Here is a 16,927-nt window from a genome sequence, read left to right as displayed (position 1 = left end):
TGAGGGTGAGTAGATAATGAGTGCAATTTGAATTTTGGGTGAACTATCCCTTTAATCTACCTGCCGCTCCGATACAACAGGTGGCGCTGTGCCTCTTTGTCGTCAGTGACGCACAAGTCGTCACTTCCGGTCCTGCGCAGACGCGACACGACGCAGACAAACATGGCGACGGCGGCAACAACGGCACCGACGACACCGACGGCGGAGAAATCAACGAAAGAGCGGCTGCTGTCCGCGCTGGACGACCTGGAGGTTTTATCCCGGTAAGGTCGCACTTCACTGCGGCTTCTCGCTGAGCTCTGAGCCGGTGAACCGCCTCTTCCTCCGCCTCTCGGACCGGTCAGAGCCGGAGAGCCGCAGCCGGAGAGCGGCTCTGTTTCCCGGCTGCTCGCTGACTGAACTCCCGCTGATTGTTGGTTCAGTGATGGAGAAACCGAAACTTTCTGGATCTTGAACCACTGAATCATTATGAAGCAATTATGTTGAAATGATTAAGTGTTTCGAAGCATTTGATAAAATTAAACACGGCCAACCTTAAACACAGCATTTGCATGAAACAATAAATCACTCAGAAGGTTTAAGGTTTTTCTTGTGCATCTTCACTGTTTTTTCTGTTACACTCGCGTTATAATGTGATTGTGCCATCATAACATGCTGCATGTAGGCTAATAAAGATGTGCTTTTGAAACATTGATAAAAGTACGAAAATTACATTTACAAAATACAAAAACGTGGAAGAAAATTAGGAAATGCTTGTTCAACTAGGAATGAATGAAACTATCGCAATAACGCACGTAAAAACCCCTCTCCTGTCAGAAACAAAATACTGAGTGCTAATGAGATGGACCAGTGTTTTCTTCTGGTTCTGTTCTTTTATTTTGTGGACTGTATGAATGTTTGGTGTGTTCATTTCGATTATTTTGTTCTTTTGCTGACCAAATTAGTTGATTTGTTCATATTGACTGAGATAGATATTGAATTTTATTGAACTTTTAGGTAACACTTTGTCATAGTGTGTAGCTACTTATTATAAAGTGTTACCAACTTTTATTTTCTATATGAATAGTAGGAGGGGGTAGGACTAGAAAAGCTTTCATATTCTTCTGACCCCTTTTGAACATGACAGGTATCTATAATGATTATTACCATGTGTTGATTATATGCTACAGCGGATTTTACTTTATTGTTTCTTTCTTTCTTTCTTTCTTAATTTATTTTAATTTGAGCATCGCTTATATGCTTTTATTTATTTAACTTCTACCTTGACAGATCGATGCCGTGTCGTACCGTCTGCTTCGAGCACTAACGTCTCTACTGTTGTTGCTGTTGTTTGTTCCAGGGAGCTGATCGAGATGCTGGCGCTGTCCCGGGGCCAGAAGCTGCCGGCTGCGGGCGAGGACGCTCAGATCCTGGAGCTGCTGGTGCAGAGGGACCGGGACTTTCAGGAGCTGATGGAGGTGGCTCAGCAGCAGGGGAAGGTGCACGAGGAGATGCAGCTGCTGGAGAAGGAGGTGGAGAAGAGAGACAGCGACATCCAGCAGCTCCAGAAGCAGCTGAAGGAGGCTGAGCACCTGCTGGTGGGTGACGCTGCTGCTGTTACAGTAGTCTGGAGGTTCTGGTGTTACGGCACAAAATTCAAATTTCACTCATTATCTACTCACCCTCATGTCGACTAAGAGCTGGGAGAAGTTTCAGAGTCCTCCGTGCCTTCTCGGAGTTACGGGGGGGGTCCGCGCAGCACTGCATGTCCATATGACGGTTGTGAATGGATACCAACTGTCTTCGTCCAAAAAGACACACCAAAAAACATCCAAATACCTCCATAGTGCTCGTGTGTAATGTCCCTCTTGTATTGAAGCCCCGACATGAGAAATTGTTCTGAAAAAAAATAAATAAGTCTATATTTTAAGCTTGTTTGTAGCGGAAGCTCCCAGTGTCTCAGTTCACTGCTCTTCCTGTGGACTACCGGCGGAACAATTTCTCATGTCGGGGCTTCAATACAAGAGGGAAATTACAGACGAGCACTATGGAGGTATTTGGATGTTTTTTGGTGTGTCTTTTTGGACGAAGAAAGTTGGTAATAATGAGTGAAATTTGAATTTTGGGTGACTATCCCTTTATCTTATTACCTAACCAAACATCTGCAGATTCGTCACAAATTCACAACATGATTATGCATGATTACCAACAATCTACTGCAGTGAATCTGCTCATTTACATATAGTTTTGTGTATTTTGAGAGTGTTTTCCGAGTTAGATCGTCACTTTTTCAACATGACAGGCTTTGTGATAATGTGCGCAGTGTTGTGCAGAGTGAAGTGTAGCGTTGACTAATATATTCATAGACTGGAGGGAAAAGAACAGTAAACATTGATGCATATGTTCGGGTAGTTTCAAGGCAAAGCGATGGTAACCAGTTGTCTCAGGTCAGTCCGTATTGAAACGTTACCTGGATACTGAGGTAGTTTCAGATTTCTTTTTTTTTTTTTAAATGGGAACAGTACATATTAATGGACATTGACATGTAAATATGTGGGATTATAGCCAAGTGGCTAATTTCCATCCCCAGTCCCATTAGCAGGTTGATGTTAGACATAAAAAACAATGACGATAAAAAGTACAAGAGGTAGGACTAGGACAATAAAACACCTTGACATCTTACACGAAACATACCGTATATGAACGACATACATAAACCACAAAGACGATTAAAAGAGTGGGTAAGGGGACCAAAAGATTACTGAGAAGTTATAAAGTGCTACAGTTCATTGATACACAAGGAAATCAGCATCATCATGTGTCAGTCTCAGTGGCTCACAGAGGTAGATTTGAACTGTGACTTGAAAATCTCTGGTAATATGTTGTGTATGTTTGATGTTGAATTTGTGATGAATGTGCTGCTGTTCGGCGAGGTAACCAGTTAAATCAGAAACCAAATGGAGGTAAAGAAAGTGAGGCAAGAGAAGACCATGTTGCTCTCACTGATACCCACCTCCTAGATGAACAGCAGAGAGAACATCCCGGGTCTACAGGGGGAAACCTGGGATAACTGCATCTGCTCACAAAGCAAAAAGATAAATAAATCGGAAACCAGTTGAGCCATAACACCGGTTTCATGGCCTCGATCTCCTAATTTAATTTACTGTCAAAATATGAGCAGCTTCCCTTCTTGATCCATCCAGCTTTTAAAATGACAAAACAGTTTTCCTTTTTCTATGCATTTGATGGTTGATTGACAATGTATTGATAAAGACCTGGTCCCATTCTTCTGTCATTAATCACTCGTCATTAGGTGAAACACCCAGAAACGACAGAAAACAACTTACTAACTATATTTATCTGTAACTTCACATGTTGCATTGTTTGTCTCCTATTATTTATAAATGGTTTAAGTCAGTATCAGTGTTTTATAGCAAAAAAAAGTTGGCATAAAGTTCATTAACATGTTCAATATATTGATGTCTTGTCATTAATAGTGTTAAAATTGTTTTTTCAAGGCCACTGCTGTTTATCAGGCCAAAGAGAAACTCAAGTCCATTGAGAAAGCCAGGAAAGGTGAGTTCACACACACACACACACACACACACACACACACACACACACACACACAAACACACACCTACCTGTGTCTGTTTGTTTCTTTACTGACTCCAGTCGTTCACTGTCTCTCTGTGCAGGAAGCATCTCGTCAGAGGAAATCATCAAATACGCTCACAGGATCAGTGCCAGTAACGCCGTGTGCGCTCCTCTCAACTGGCTACCAGGTACGACATCACGCCGTCGCTGTCATCCCTGCTGGACGCCGTCGTGCTGCTGCTGCTGCTGCTGCTGCTGCTCTTCACTAACTGTCGACCTTCCTGTGTGTCTCAGGTGACCCGCGCCGGCCCTACCCCACCGACCTGGAGATGCGCAGCGGGATGCTGGGCCACATGGCCAACCTGCCCACCAACGGCGTGAACGGACATCTGCCTGGAGACGCTCTGGCTGCTGGACGGTTGCCAGGTAACGGCTCCTCCTCTAGGTTTTTTACGTTCACAGTCCGCTCCACTTCTCTCTGTCCAAATGTAAACACCTGAAAACACACAACTCCTGCCACAACACAACAACAGAGTCAAATAAAACCTGTTCAGCAGCGTTTCTGAAAGTCTCTGTTTTAGGGTCTAAAAACTAGTGATGTGGGACACCACAGTTGTTCATTCGGATCTGATACAAAGTAAAACCAAAGGTGTTAATGTCGATGCCGATACATTTTACAAAAGCTTAATGTGTGAAGAGGGGGGAAGCAAAAAAAATGTACTATTTCAATTATAGTTAAGGCCCCCACACAAGGCCCCAACATGAGCCACACCTCTTGTCAGACACAGTCGGCAGAAAGGAAGCAGTGAAACACCCCGCCCTGACTACACAGCAGCGTGTACGTTCTGCGCTTGTGCGAGATGCTTGACATCGGGTGGCGCCAGTCTCGTCCCAGTAATCCGAAACATGAAAACAGGAGATGATAGAACGGAGAAACCATGGAGATTAAAAACGAAGCACACACAACATTAGCTTCTTATTCATTTTGAGAAGACTTTTTGGAAAACAAAAAAAAAAACACAACAAAAAAAAAGCCATAATATTAAAAAGTGATGCAAAGATGAAATGTAGTTTGTCTCTGCACCATCTCTGTTTATATGAGTGGTTTGTTTACTATCGTCACTTCCGCCCCTCCAACACACCACGCTGATTCGCTAGAGCACCGACAATCAGAATGTTCATAGCCGCCAATCAGAATGTTCATAGCAGCCAATCAGAGTACCCGACGGCTCCCCAGCAGCCAGAGGGAACAGATCCTGTTAATAGCGAAATAAGTGTCTAATATGATGAAAATAGTTGTTAACCCCAAAGTAGTGCAGACTGGTGATAGTATTGATACTTTATTATGAGTACCGATACTCGGGGGGATCGATACATGAGTATTTTCACCACTACTGGAAACTAGAGTACCGTGGACGACAGAAAGAAACAGGATGAGAGATATTAAAACTATTTTTCTTTAGCATTAGTTAGTCTAATAATAATTAATATTAATACAGCCAGCTGATTGATGATTGTCCTCCTCCTCCTCCTCAGACATCCTGACGCCTCACTACCCCTGGCAGTCCTCCGACGTCTCCGTGGGGATGCTGCCTCCTCACCACGGCAACGACTTCGGCCTGGAGCCTCCGGGCCACAACAAGGAGAACGAGGACGACGTGGAGGCCATGTCGACGGACTCGTCCAGCAGCAGCAGCGACTCGGACTGAAACAACAGGGACAGTGTGTGTTTATGAGTGTGTGTGTGTGCGTTAAGGTGTGTGTGTGTGTGTGTGCGTGCATTAATGTGTGTGTGTGTGTGTGTGTGTGTGTGTTTATTCCTCTGAAGTTGAGTGTAGCGGCTCCACTCTGTCATCATGTTCCTCTCCATCCTTCATCACCCAGAACCATCGTTTCTTTTAGCTGTGTTGACTCGGTTTTCCTCATGAAAAAGGTCAACGGTCAGTTTCACCTGCTCTCATTGTTGCTTCGTCACCATGGAAACTGTCAGTGAGCCCAGAGTTCATTGTAGTTTCTTACACTTTGTTTTTTTTGTTGTTGCACAGATTAAACAAACGAGTCGTAATGTTAACGATCGAAACTTTAGACCCGACAGAACCAGGCTAGCAGTTTCCCTTTGTTTCCAGTCTTTATGCTAAGCTAAGCTAATCAGCTGCTGGTTTCACTCATGTTTCCCAAAATGTTGAGACCTTTTTTTTTTTTGAGGAGAAACTCTTCCTGTGTTTGTTTCGAACCAACAAACTCAACAGATAACAGTTCAAACAAAAGAGGAAAAACTAACAAAGGTGAAGTCGTATTGTTGACGTCACCATGGAAACACAATGAGCCAATTAGTCTGATATCATTGAGAAACCGAACCCAACAAAACTCCTGTTCTCTGTGTGTGTGTGTGTGTGTGTGTGAGTGAGTTGGAGCCTGTATGTTGGTGCAGTGTAATGACATTATGGACAGATGCTGTTAATTTACCTCTGTGTAAATAAGCTTGTACATACTCACCCGTGTAAATAAAGACTTTTTTGAATACAAAGTGTGTCTAAGTGTGTGTGCTTTGCCTGTGGCTTTTACACTGTGTATAAAACTACCAGGAATGGTTTCAAGAGCGTGAATATGATGGTTAACCTGCAGGTAACTGTTGTTATAGCAACAGCAGGAAGGAGGAACATGAACAATAAAATAATTCAACACCGACTTTAATCAGAGTGAGACAGGTGGGTGGAAAAGTTTTTAAAAAACCTTGTGGGTGTATTCGAATATTATATTTCAACTGCTTTTGTTATTTTCTCATACCTTAAATAACACAGGCATTTTATATGCATAATCTTGCTTTGCTGTGTTGGTACTTTGACTCCAGGGAAGGAGCTGTGTGGCTCCTCCAACCTATGACCATTGTGTTGATGTAGGTTAAAGGGCAGAGGGCGGCTATATTTACTGTGTCAAGGCACTGGCAGTGCTGCGTTCAGGGTAGGCTTGAAAACTCCCAATGTCAGTGACTGACAGATGTATCATGTATTAAAAGAAAAAAAGAAAATATGATGTAATCCTAGCATTATGGCTTTGGTGTATGTTTTAATTTTAAATGATGTGACAGAGTTGATAAATACTCAGTCGTCTTGCATAGCACAGGTTTTAGTTTATTTTAGTTAATTAATATACCATTAATGGTCATGTTATTCTACAGCAAAAGTCTGGTAACAACACGGTATTTGGTCCCCATCATTGATTAATAACATTATATGTTCTCAATAGGTTATTATCAATATAAAACATCAAAGACTCCACAGCATTTCCCAGTTTTTAACTGCTTTATGTAGTTTAGCCCAGTGGTTCCAAAACAATGAGTTTTACAGAGAAGATCTGAGTGGTCAAAAAAAAAATTAAAGAAAAAACAAGGAAAACAAACTCTTTTGGGTAATTTTTTCCCCTCCAATTGTGATTTACCAATATTAAATACTTTGGCATAGTATAATTCACCCCCAAGTGGGAACTGCCTTTTGGAAGGTGCTTGTGTTTCATTCTAAAAGACTATCATGTTTCTTAAATTATTATTATTATTTTAAAAGTTACAATATTATATATTTTTTTCTTTTAATAAAAATAACTTTTAGCTAAAAAAAAAAAAAAAAGTTACAATATATATATATATATATATATATATATATTAGCTAAATATATACCGTAATTAAGTTCATTCTTTCCCTTAGTGCTGTGGTGGAGTAAATGTGTAGAGTAGAAGAAAATAGAAATACTCAAGTAAAACAAAAAATATCTAAAAATGTAGATGAACTGGTCTGATTTTCACCGACTATCTAACTTCCGACGGCGCCTGAACGCAGCGCGGGAGTGGGGGACCTTTGCGGTTCACGGCGCATGCGCAGTCAGTTGCTCCGCTGTATCGAGAGGAGACATGGCGTCGTCCCTGATCTGCGGCCGTCTGTCGGCCAGCCTGAGGACTTCAGGGGCCAGAAACACGATCAGCTCCGCCACCAAGGTGAGTGAGGGTCCGGGGGGCTGAAGCCGGGGTCTCCCTTCCCGCTGCCGGGGCCGGGGCCAGGGTGTGTGTCCGCCCTACGCCCTCCCTGTCGGCCACGGCGGCGGAGAAAGCGACGGGGGTCACAACTTGACATTCATTGAGTTTCCGATTGTTTATGCTAACATGCTAACAGCTAGCGGGGAGTTAGCCGTTAGCGCGGCCGGCTGTCAGTGCTGCTGAGCCGGCGTGACGCAGCGCGAACAGCCGCTGGTTGGTTGGTTGGTTGTTTTCACACAGCGGCCCCAGTCGCCTCGTCTCTCCCCGGCCACACCGCTGTGTTGGGCGGGTAAAAGGGTGTGTGAGGGCCCCGGGTGTGAGCGGCGGACTCGGGTACAGGTGACCTCCAACCATGAGCCCCGGCGCTACCGCATCTGTCCCACAATCGGGGCAAACCTCAGCAGCTCCCACAGGCCGTGAACGCAGCATGGGCACAGGGAGATGTTTCTGCAACCATGTCGTCCTGCTACGAAGGAAAACATGTTAATCACCACAAACACATGTATGAGCAAGTCACAGCAGGTGGAAAACTATGAGTCTGCTGCTGCTGCTGCTAGATACACAAGCTAAAAAACAAAAAGATAGATAGATAGATAGATAGATAGATAGATAGATAGATAGATAGATAGTCTATGATGCACTACTGCTGCATTAGTGTAAGTTCAGTGAACATATATAATGGTTATTGTCTGTTGAGGGGCCGCATAAGGGGTTAAATGTGAAGCTCCTGATCTTGGCATTTGATTAACACTGTTAATTCACTGCGATAAATAATATAAAATAAATAAGTAATGCAATCTTTTGAAAATGTTAAGATTTTTTTTACTTGTATCATTTTAAATTTAATCCTGTAATCTGTGATGCCTCGCTTTATTTTTCCAAACCAATCAATTAGCCAATAGAGAAGATGATTAACCCATTATAAAAATTATCATAATTTGCAGTCTTATAATATAATAAGTATTTAATAAGTCACTCATAAACCAACTTAATGCATTCATCAGTAATAACAACCATCCCAGGAGGCTTTTACTTTGAAGAGGTTTTCTTTAAACACATTATTCTGACGTGTTTAGGACTTTTATTTTGTAATGCAGTATTTTTCCCACTGAGCAGCAGCAGCAGGTGATGCAGCAAATGTGGTCTGGGTTGTTTTCCTGCCCTGGGCTTCGCCTCTCAGGCAGCTGACAGACTATACTCTGGGTTAAAAGTATTAAAACACTATAATCTCTATTTTTAGTGACAAATAAATGACATTTAGTATCCTGTTAGAGAAAATGATAATAATGAAACAGGTTAAAGTGATATGATGTGAATCCTGCACTGCAGCTCATAGATAATAGACATGATCACTGGGATTTCATGTGCAAAATTATTGTTAATGTTATTTTTTTATATATATATCTTAATTGGATTCAAAGCCAAATCAAAGACTCCTGTGATGTTTTCTCCTTCTTCCTTATGGGTTTTTCCTGCTCTGTCTTTCCAGCAGCCATGAAACATCGTGCCCGTTGTTTTGTCTTGTACCTTCATGTAGTTCACTCTGTGTGTGTGTGTGTGTGTGTGTGTAGTGTAGCTGCGTCACTCTGTGCTGTTCATTCATATCTGTTTGTTTTTCATTCAGCAAATAACTGATAAAACCTCAGATGTATTGATTATCTCAGATCAGATATTACCTGCTGCTGCTGCTGCTGCTGCACAGCTGTTGGACCAGATGTTGGACCAGATGTTAACACTTAATCTGAAATCTTATCTAAACTGTCTGAACAGAGAGACACACACACACAATGTTTATCAACAACTAATCCTTAATTCGACTTAATCTGCTCGTAAAACCAGTTTGATCCTGACGAGGGCGCTGCAGCCCACAGGGATTATTATTGTGAATATTGATCGATAGATTCAGTTTATTGTAATAAAACAAGTCTGTCAGCAGCTCTTCTGATCATTGATCAATCCTAGAGCCGTAACAAGTAATCGATTAATTGAACAGTAATCGATAATTAAATTAATTGTCAACTATTTTGATAATCAAATTATTGGTTTGTGTAGTTTTTAAGAAAAAAAAGTCCAGATTCTGTGATTTCAGCTTCTTAAATGTGAATATTTCTGGTTTCTTTGTTCCTTTATGACAATAAACTGAGTCTTTCTTTGGTTTGTGGACAAAACAAGACATTTGAGGACGTCGTCTGGTGGTTTAGGAAACACTGATTGACAGTTTTCAACATTTTTAAACATTTTATTGACCAAACAACTAATCGATTAATCGTTTAAATAATTGACAGATTAATCGATAATGAAAATAATGGTTAGTTGCAGCCCTGATCAATTATCAAATGATTTCTGAAGTCATGTGTTTCACAGTTCCAGGTTTTTACTGTCGGTTTTTCTGCTCTTTTGTTGTTGTTGTTGTTAATCCAGTGATGAGTTGATAAAGTAACAAACAGAAAGCGACTAATGATAATAACTGATAGTAATGATCAGTAGTGTATTGATCAGTCAGATAAACAGCTGTCTGAAGGAGAAACCTGTGTCTGTCAGTGTGAGAAGGAGCAGCAGCCGTCTGTTGTATAAACACTGACAGCAGACACACACACACACACACACACACACACACACACACCAGCATCACTGTAGTTTCTCCATCTGAGTGTTGAGAAACTCTGGAGCTGCTTCGTCCTGGTTTCACATCCTGAGTCCAGTTTCCACCGCTGAGTGTGTGTGTTTATGTGTGTGAGTGTTTATGTGTGTGTGTCATCATAACTGCTGATTATACAGAAAAACCATAATATTTAATAAATATGAGTTTAGTTTCACTGAGCTGCAGAGTTCAGGAGCTTCTTCATCAGTATTAAACTCTAGTTTGTAGAAATCTGAGTTATTTGACATTAATGAGACTCATTCACACAAACTCACGTGGTAATGTTGTGTTGATACACAGCTGCCAAGTATTGATCTTTTATTATTGCAAATATGAATTAGAAGTTTTTCACACTAGAAGACTAGAGGGCAAGAATAAAAACCAGTAGGAACTTTATCTTATTTCATCAAACAGAACAGACGTTGAAGAAGTTTTATATTTCACACTGTGCCGTCGCAATGTTCACAACATGTCAGTGTGAAATGTTTAATAAATATCATATCGTGGGGCCACAGCGATTCTCTGCAGGTGGAGTGAAGTTTTAACCCGATGTTGGTGATTTTACCTCTGAAATCATCAGATATTTTATTAAAACAACAACAGTTTTAAACGTCACAGAGGAAACCAGAGGCTCTGTCCTCTAGGATCATGAGTCTGGACAGAAACCTTCACGTCTGTTCAGTGTTTGTTGGGATGTTTCAGTCTGGAACAAACATGGTGACTCTGGTGGCTTTTTTTTTTCTGGTTTCCTCAGCGTGGTGCGTTCAGGATCAGCTGAGGTCCAACATGAGAATAAAACCTCAGTCAGACCAGTTCCTCTTCAGCTGGTCAACTGTCTTTATAATAATAATAATAACTTTATTTATATAGCACTCAACAACGAGTAACAAGGTGCTGTACAACAGAAATAAAAACATATCAGACAGACTTACCTGACAACATAATAAAACCACCAAGAGAAGTGAAATTAAAAAACAATAAAATTGGACTTAAATTTTAATTTTAAAATCAACAAAGCAATCAAACAACAATAATAAAACAAAATTAAGAGAAGACCAATGGATTCAGTAAATGAAATATACTGTAGCTGCTGCTGCTTAATTTGTATATTAAAGGGACAACGAGGAGTTTCTATTTGGTTATAAAAAAAGTCTCACGTTAATGTGGATGAATCAACGTTACCACTTGTTAATGGGCCCATTTTAGATAATTATATTGTTTTGTCTCTATCGTTATTTTGTTATTAGTGGTGGTGGAAATGCTGGGCGAGCAGACCAGCGTTTCTTTACTTTCGGTTTTGCGGCGAGTCATGAGAATAACGCCGCCGAATCTCCGTTTATGGTCGGAACTACGACGCTATGTGATCGTCTTTGAACCTCTGACTTTAATTCTTGATGAATGAAAACATGAGTCCGTCTTGCACCGGTCAAAGAATTTCACGGTGCGCGGAGGCTCATAAATGTAGTGTGAAAACACTTTGCTTTTCCAAAACTCCTCGTTGTCCCTTTAAATGTGCTAATTTTCTGTTTTTATCTGATCTCATTTTATATCTCTTTAGAACCTTCAACATTGTTTGTGTATCTTAATTGTGTTATTTTTTCTGTATTTTAATAGTGTTGATATTTTTATGTAAGCGTCTTTGAGCACTTGTAAAAGCGTGTTATAAATAAAATGTATTATTATTATAATAAAAGTGAGTCTTTAGAAGAGCTTACCTCCTAAACCCTCTGTCCTCTGTGTCCTGTGTGTCCTGTGTGGTCCAGGTGCTGGGGGGGTCTTCGGGCCTGTTCGGGGCTCATGCAGCAGCGTCGCAGCAGCAGCAGCTGCAGCAGCAGAGGAACTTGTCGCTGCACGAGTACATGAGCATCGGGCTGCTGAAGGAAGCCGGCATCTCGGTGCCGGCCGGCATGGTGGCCAGCTCCTCGGACGAGGCCTACGCCATCGCCAAGCAGATCGGTGAGCTGAGCTGCAGCCGTCGCCATGGTGACACGGTCACAGGACGGTGTTGTCCACGATTTAACACGTCAGAACTTTATTTTAAAATCTATTAATTGTAATTTTTTAAAGATAAAATGCCTCATATTTGATTTTGCAGCTTCTCAGATTTGGACTTTTGTTTCATTGCGATACAACAAATAATCAAAAGTTGCTGCTCGAGTCGTTAGAGATGAGATGACAGAGTTAAACACAAAACTTCTGTAGTGAACAGAGAGTGAATCACATTTCAACTTCTAATCCTCCTGAAAGCGGAAGTGTATGAAGGAAGTGATTGTTAGTTTATTCATTTTTTTAATCATTAGTCAACAAATGCTTGACAGCAAATGATTAAAGTTAAGATAAGTTTATTATTAGTCAGTGAAGAATTGAATCCAGGAAATAAAACCAGTGTTAATAATAAACTCAGGTTCTGGTCAGAGCTGGAGGTTAAATCTTCAGGTTGTTTGAGCAGCGACAGAAACATTAAAGGAACTCGTTATCACAGAGAAATCCTTCACTGATTAAACTGAAGTTACACATTAAATAAAATCCAAATGTTTTTTCTGTCATTGAATGTTACATATTTCATTTACAAGGTGGAAAATATGAAAATATTTCTCTAAAAGTTGTTTATAACAAAAACTTCATCTGAATAAAAGTTTCAATTTGAGTCAAAGACAACAAACCCGGTGTTCCTGACACAGTTCAGTTGTGTTCAAGGACGTGTGTGTGTTGGTGTGTGTGTTTTAAATAGCAGAAGTCAAGAAAGTCCAGTATGTACACACACACACACACACACACACACACACACACACACACACACACAGTCTAAACATAGACTCCTCTGTCTCCGTGGTGTCCGGTGACTCTTCACTGACTTCGCACCAGGAGAGAGAGTCCTGTGACAGGTGACACCGCTGTGACCCTGAACGCATCTTCACCATCATCTCACACTAGGGCTTTGACATTTGCCCCAAAAAATCATATTCAAACTTTTCATTCATTTTCTATACCGCTTATCCTGCACTAGGGTCACGGGTGAGCTGGAGCCTATCTCAGCTGACTTTGGGTGGGAGGCGGGGTACACCCTGGACAGGTCGCCAGTCTATCGCAGGGCCGACATATATAGACAGACAACCATTCACACTCTCATTCACACCTATGGGCAATTTAGAGTCACCAATTAACCTAACCTGCATGTCTTTGGTCTGTGGGAGGAAGCCGGAGTACCCGGAGAGAACCCACGCATGCACGGGGAGAACATGCAAACTCCACACAGAAGGGCCCCAGCCGGCCGGCGGGTTCGAACCCAGAACCCTCTTGCTGTGAGGCGACAGTGCTAACCACTGCACCACCGTGCCGCCCGCAAACTCCACACAGAAGGGCCCCAGCCGGCCGGCGGGTTCGAACCCAGAACCCTCTTGCTGTGAGGCGACAGTGCTAACCACTGCACCACCGTGCCGCCCCATATTCAAACTTGATTTGTTTATTAATATTAGAATATATTTGAATATTTATTGATAATATATTGATCATTAAATGCCTCCAGTAAGACCTACTGTATATTGGTATCAAAAGAAAGTGGTTGTGATGTTCTGTTGTTCTCTGTTCTGTCCACCAGAGGGCAGTGTATCATATCAATAGACAGAAAAACAGTCAACACGTTATTTCTTTGTTTATTTAGACGGGACAGTGCATTATTATTAATGGACACTGAGTACAATACAACAATTGACATAAAAAGTCCATGAAAACAGAGGACCGATAGATAACAAAATAAGTAAATTTACATGATTGCAGGAGGATTGGACATGATTCGTTGAGTTATAAAAATATACAATTACGTTGGACATGATTCGTTGAGTGATCAATGCTAATGAGCTAATGAGCCTGAAAAAAGCCTTGAATCTGGATTGAAAACCACGTTTTCAGGCAAACACATTTACCAAAAATAATGCTTATTACAGGTTTGAATATTTAGAGCTGCCCCATATTCATTCGAATATCTTTTTTATTATATTCAAAAAACGATGTTCGATGTCAAAGCCCTATGGCACAGTGAAGAGCAGATACTCAGCTGTTTGATCAGCACATCTGTTCACATCTGTCCGCTGAGCCTCAGAGCGATGTCGTAGTCTGTGTCTCTGTAGTCTGTGTTCAGTCAGTTTCAAAGTTAATAGACTGTGTTGTACTGATTTTGTGTGTGTGTGTGTGTCAGGCTCCAAGGACCTGGTGGTGAAAGCTCAGGTTCTGGCCGGCGGCCGAGGGAAGGGGACGTTCGAGGGCGGACTGAAGGGAGGAGTGAGGATCGTCTACTCGTGAGTCGTTTATTATGGACCAATGATCTGTAATAATCTGTTAATAATCTGTTAATAATCTGTTAATAATCTGTTAATAATCACTAGTTGATGAGTTTCCTGTGAATCTGAACTAACGAGCTACAGGAGCTCAGAAGGGACAATTTAAAAACGACCGTTCATTTGTAACGTGTTGATCATCCTGATGATCAACGACGGTTCAGCAAACTGCAGCTGAGAGACAAGTGGACTGAACCGGTGTTTAAAAGTCTCTTCCTCCTCCTCTTCTTCTTCTTTATCTTCTTCCTCTTCTTTCTCCTCCTCCTCTTCCTGTTCTTCCTCCTCATCTTCTTTCTCCCTTCTCCTCCTCCTCCTCCTCTTCTTCCTCTTCTTCTTCTTCCTCTTCTTTCTCCTCTTCCTCCTCCTCCTCCTCCTCCTCCTCCTCCCCCTCCTCCTCCTCTTCTCCCTCCTCCTCCTCCTCCTCCTCCTCCTCCTCCTCCTCTTCCTCCTCCTCCTCTCCCTCTTCCTCCTCCTCCTCCTCCTCTTCCTCTTCCCCCTCTTCCTCCTCCTCCTTCTCTCCTCCTCCTCTTCCTCCTCCCCCTCTTCCTCCTCCTCCTCCTCCTCCTCCTCCTCCTCCTCCAGACCAGAGGAGGCCCGTGACATCTCGTCCCAGATGATCGGTAGGAAGCTCTACACGAAGCAGACCGGGGAGGCCGGACGCATCTGCAACCAGGTGTTCATCTGCGAGCGCCGGTATCCACGCAGAGAGTATTACTTCGCCATCACCATGGAGAGGTCCTTCCAGGTGAGAAAACACACACACACACACACACTGAAGACAAAACTGTGAGGCTGATTTTTCACGCTGATTAATAATTAGAAGATCAAACACTGTTGGAAATAATCAACAGTTTTTCAGATTGTATATGTGGTAACGCTGAACTCTACCACCAGGTGGCAGCACAGTATCAACAACAGATTCAACATGGAGGAAAGTTTGAGTCACTGGGGATTAAATTCAACTATATGTTTATGATTCAGCTCATGATTAGTGGTGTTATTTTTATATTATATTATTATATTATAGCCTATATTACATTGTATTCAGTGTCCTCGTGTTTTTAAATGTGGGAGAAACGCTGCTGTTCTTGAGTTGGATCAGATCCTGCTTCCTCCCACAGTTTTGTTAAATATAAGTGAGGTTTAAACTTAATGCGTTTGATTTGTTCAGACTTAAATGAGGAGACTGATTATTACAGAGTGTTTCTTTAACTGTAAGACATTTTATTCCTATGTTTTATCCCTTTTTAATTATTTTTTTCAACAGAAAATCAAACAAAACCATTGGATCAAACATTCAGACTTTACCTTCTGAGCAGATTAAATAACTTATTGAATGATTTTAGAAACGTGCTCATTTTTTTTTCAGATTTCAACTTAGAATATTTCTTAAACGGTCGAAGCTTTTAGGTAAAATCTGGTTTAATTTAACCAATAACCAAGGTTTTTCCTGACTAGTCTGAACTTTTCTCTTTCCTCTCATCAGTGATCTTGTGTCAGTCAGAGGTTTGATCCCACAGATCCAGAGAGTCCTGCTGACGAGTCTTTAATCATCTGAGGACAGAATAAAAACATCTGATATGACAGGAAGAACTTTAAACTGCATCTAACTTCTTTAAATCTGCATCTGACGTTCAAACAGCATTTCAGAGAAGGAAATTTGAACTCTCTGAGACGTCATTTTCTTCAAAATCCGTCTGAACAAAATTCACTCACCACAGATAAAAATGACAGAACCAAAATCTGAGAGAGAGAGAAAACCTGAAGCTCAAACCAGCAGATCAAAGATTTTCAAGCGAAAACCGAGTGACTGTTTTCTTCCCTCAGGGCCCCGTCCTGATTGGCAGCTCACAGGGTGGCGTGAACATCGAAGACGTCGCCGCGGAAAATCCAGACGCCATCGTGAAGGAGCCCATCGACATCGTGGAGGGCATCAAGATGGAGCAGGCTGTCAAGGTACGATCAATAACACTGATCGGAAGAATAGATAAAAGGAGGCCGCAGATGATCCAGATGTGTGGTTCTGATGTCAAACAGAGGGAAATTCATCTTTCATGTTTTTAATAAGTTTAAGATCAAAACCTCAGACTTTGTTTCAGATGTTAGATTTTCAGTTACAAACATATTGGCTCTGATTCGGCTCCATCAGGCTGAAGCTCAGTGGAACAAAAAACTTCCTGAGGTCCAGCTGAGTGTTTCTGGAAAGTAAGAGATTGTTAAGACGGTCTGAAGGCCTGAGGGTCTGAAGGTTTGAGGGTCTGAAGGTCTGAATATTTGAGGGTCTGAAGGTCTCTAAAAGACTGAAGGTCTGAAGGACTGAAGGTCTGAGGCCTGAGGGTCTAAAGGTCT

The 16,927-nt window shown here is 41.7% G+C and overlaps 2 protein-coding genes across 2 annotated transcripts in view; both read left to right on the top strand.

Annotated features, from left to right (window-relative positions):
- Positions 1–141: 141 nt before the first annotated feature.
- Positions 142–5,366, top strand: med4 (mediator complex subunit 4). Its single transcript, XM_085765454.1, has 6 exons — positions 142–263; positions 1,340–1,577; positions 3,498–3,555; positions 3,678–3,764; positions 3,871–4,002; positions 5,113–5,366. Exons 1-6 carry the CDS (start codon positions 163–165, stop codon positions 5,283–5,285), a joined length of 789 nt encoding a protein of 262 aa, XP_085621580.1. The 5' UTR covers positions 142–162; the 3' UTR covers positions 5,286–5,366.
- A 2,063-nt stretch (positions 5,367–7,429) lies between these two features.
- The window catches only part of sucla2 (succinate-CoA ligase ADP-forming subunit beta), a 14,371-nt gene continuing 4,873 nt past the window's right edge, over positions 7,430–16,927 (top strand). Inside the window, exons 1-5 of the mRNA XM_085764573.1 lie at positions 7,430–7,564; positions 12,008–12,200; positions 14,440–14,539; positions 15,161–15,323; positions 16,406–16,534. Of these exons, the coding sequence (XP_085620699.1) occupies positions 7,481–7,564; positions 12,008–12,200; positions 14,440–14,539; positions 15,161–15,323; positions 16,406–16,534 (669 nt within the window). The 5' untranslated portion in view covers positions 7,430–7,480. The remainder of the gene's footprint in view (positions 7,565–12,007; positions 12,201–14,439; positions 14,540–15,160; positions 15,324–16,405; positions 16,535–16,927) is intronic.

Source organism: Trachurus japonicus, chromosome 21, assembly GCF_045865225.1.
Source record: "Trachurus japonicus isolate A0001 chromosome 21, Traja_1.0".
Taxonomy (NCBI): domain Eukaryota; kingdom Metazoa; phylum Chordata; class Actinopteri; order Carangiformes; family Carangidae; genus Trachurus; species Trachurus japonicus.
This window is presented reverse-complemented; position numbering and strand designations above follow the sequence as displayed.

Coding starts and splice junctions, on each gene's coding strand:
- med4 (XM_085765454.1), top strand. CDS start 163: ATGGCGACGGCGGCAACAACGGCACCGACGACACCGACGGCGGAGAAA. Junction 3,556..3,677: donor CATTGAGAAAGCCAGGAAAG/GTGAGTTCACAC, acceptor CTCTCTGTGCAG/GAAGCATCTCGTCAGAGGAA. Junction 4,003..5,112: donor GGCTGCTGGACGGTTGCCAG/GTAACGGCTCCT, acceptor CCTCCTCCTCAG/ACATCCTGACGCCTCACTAC.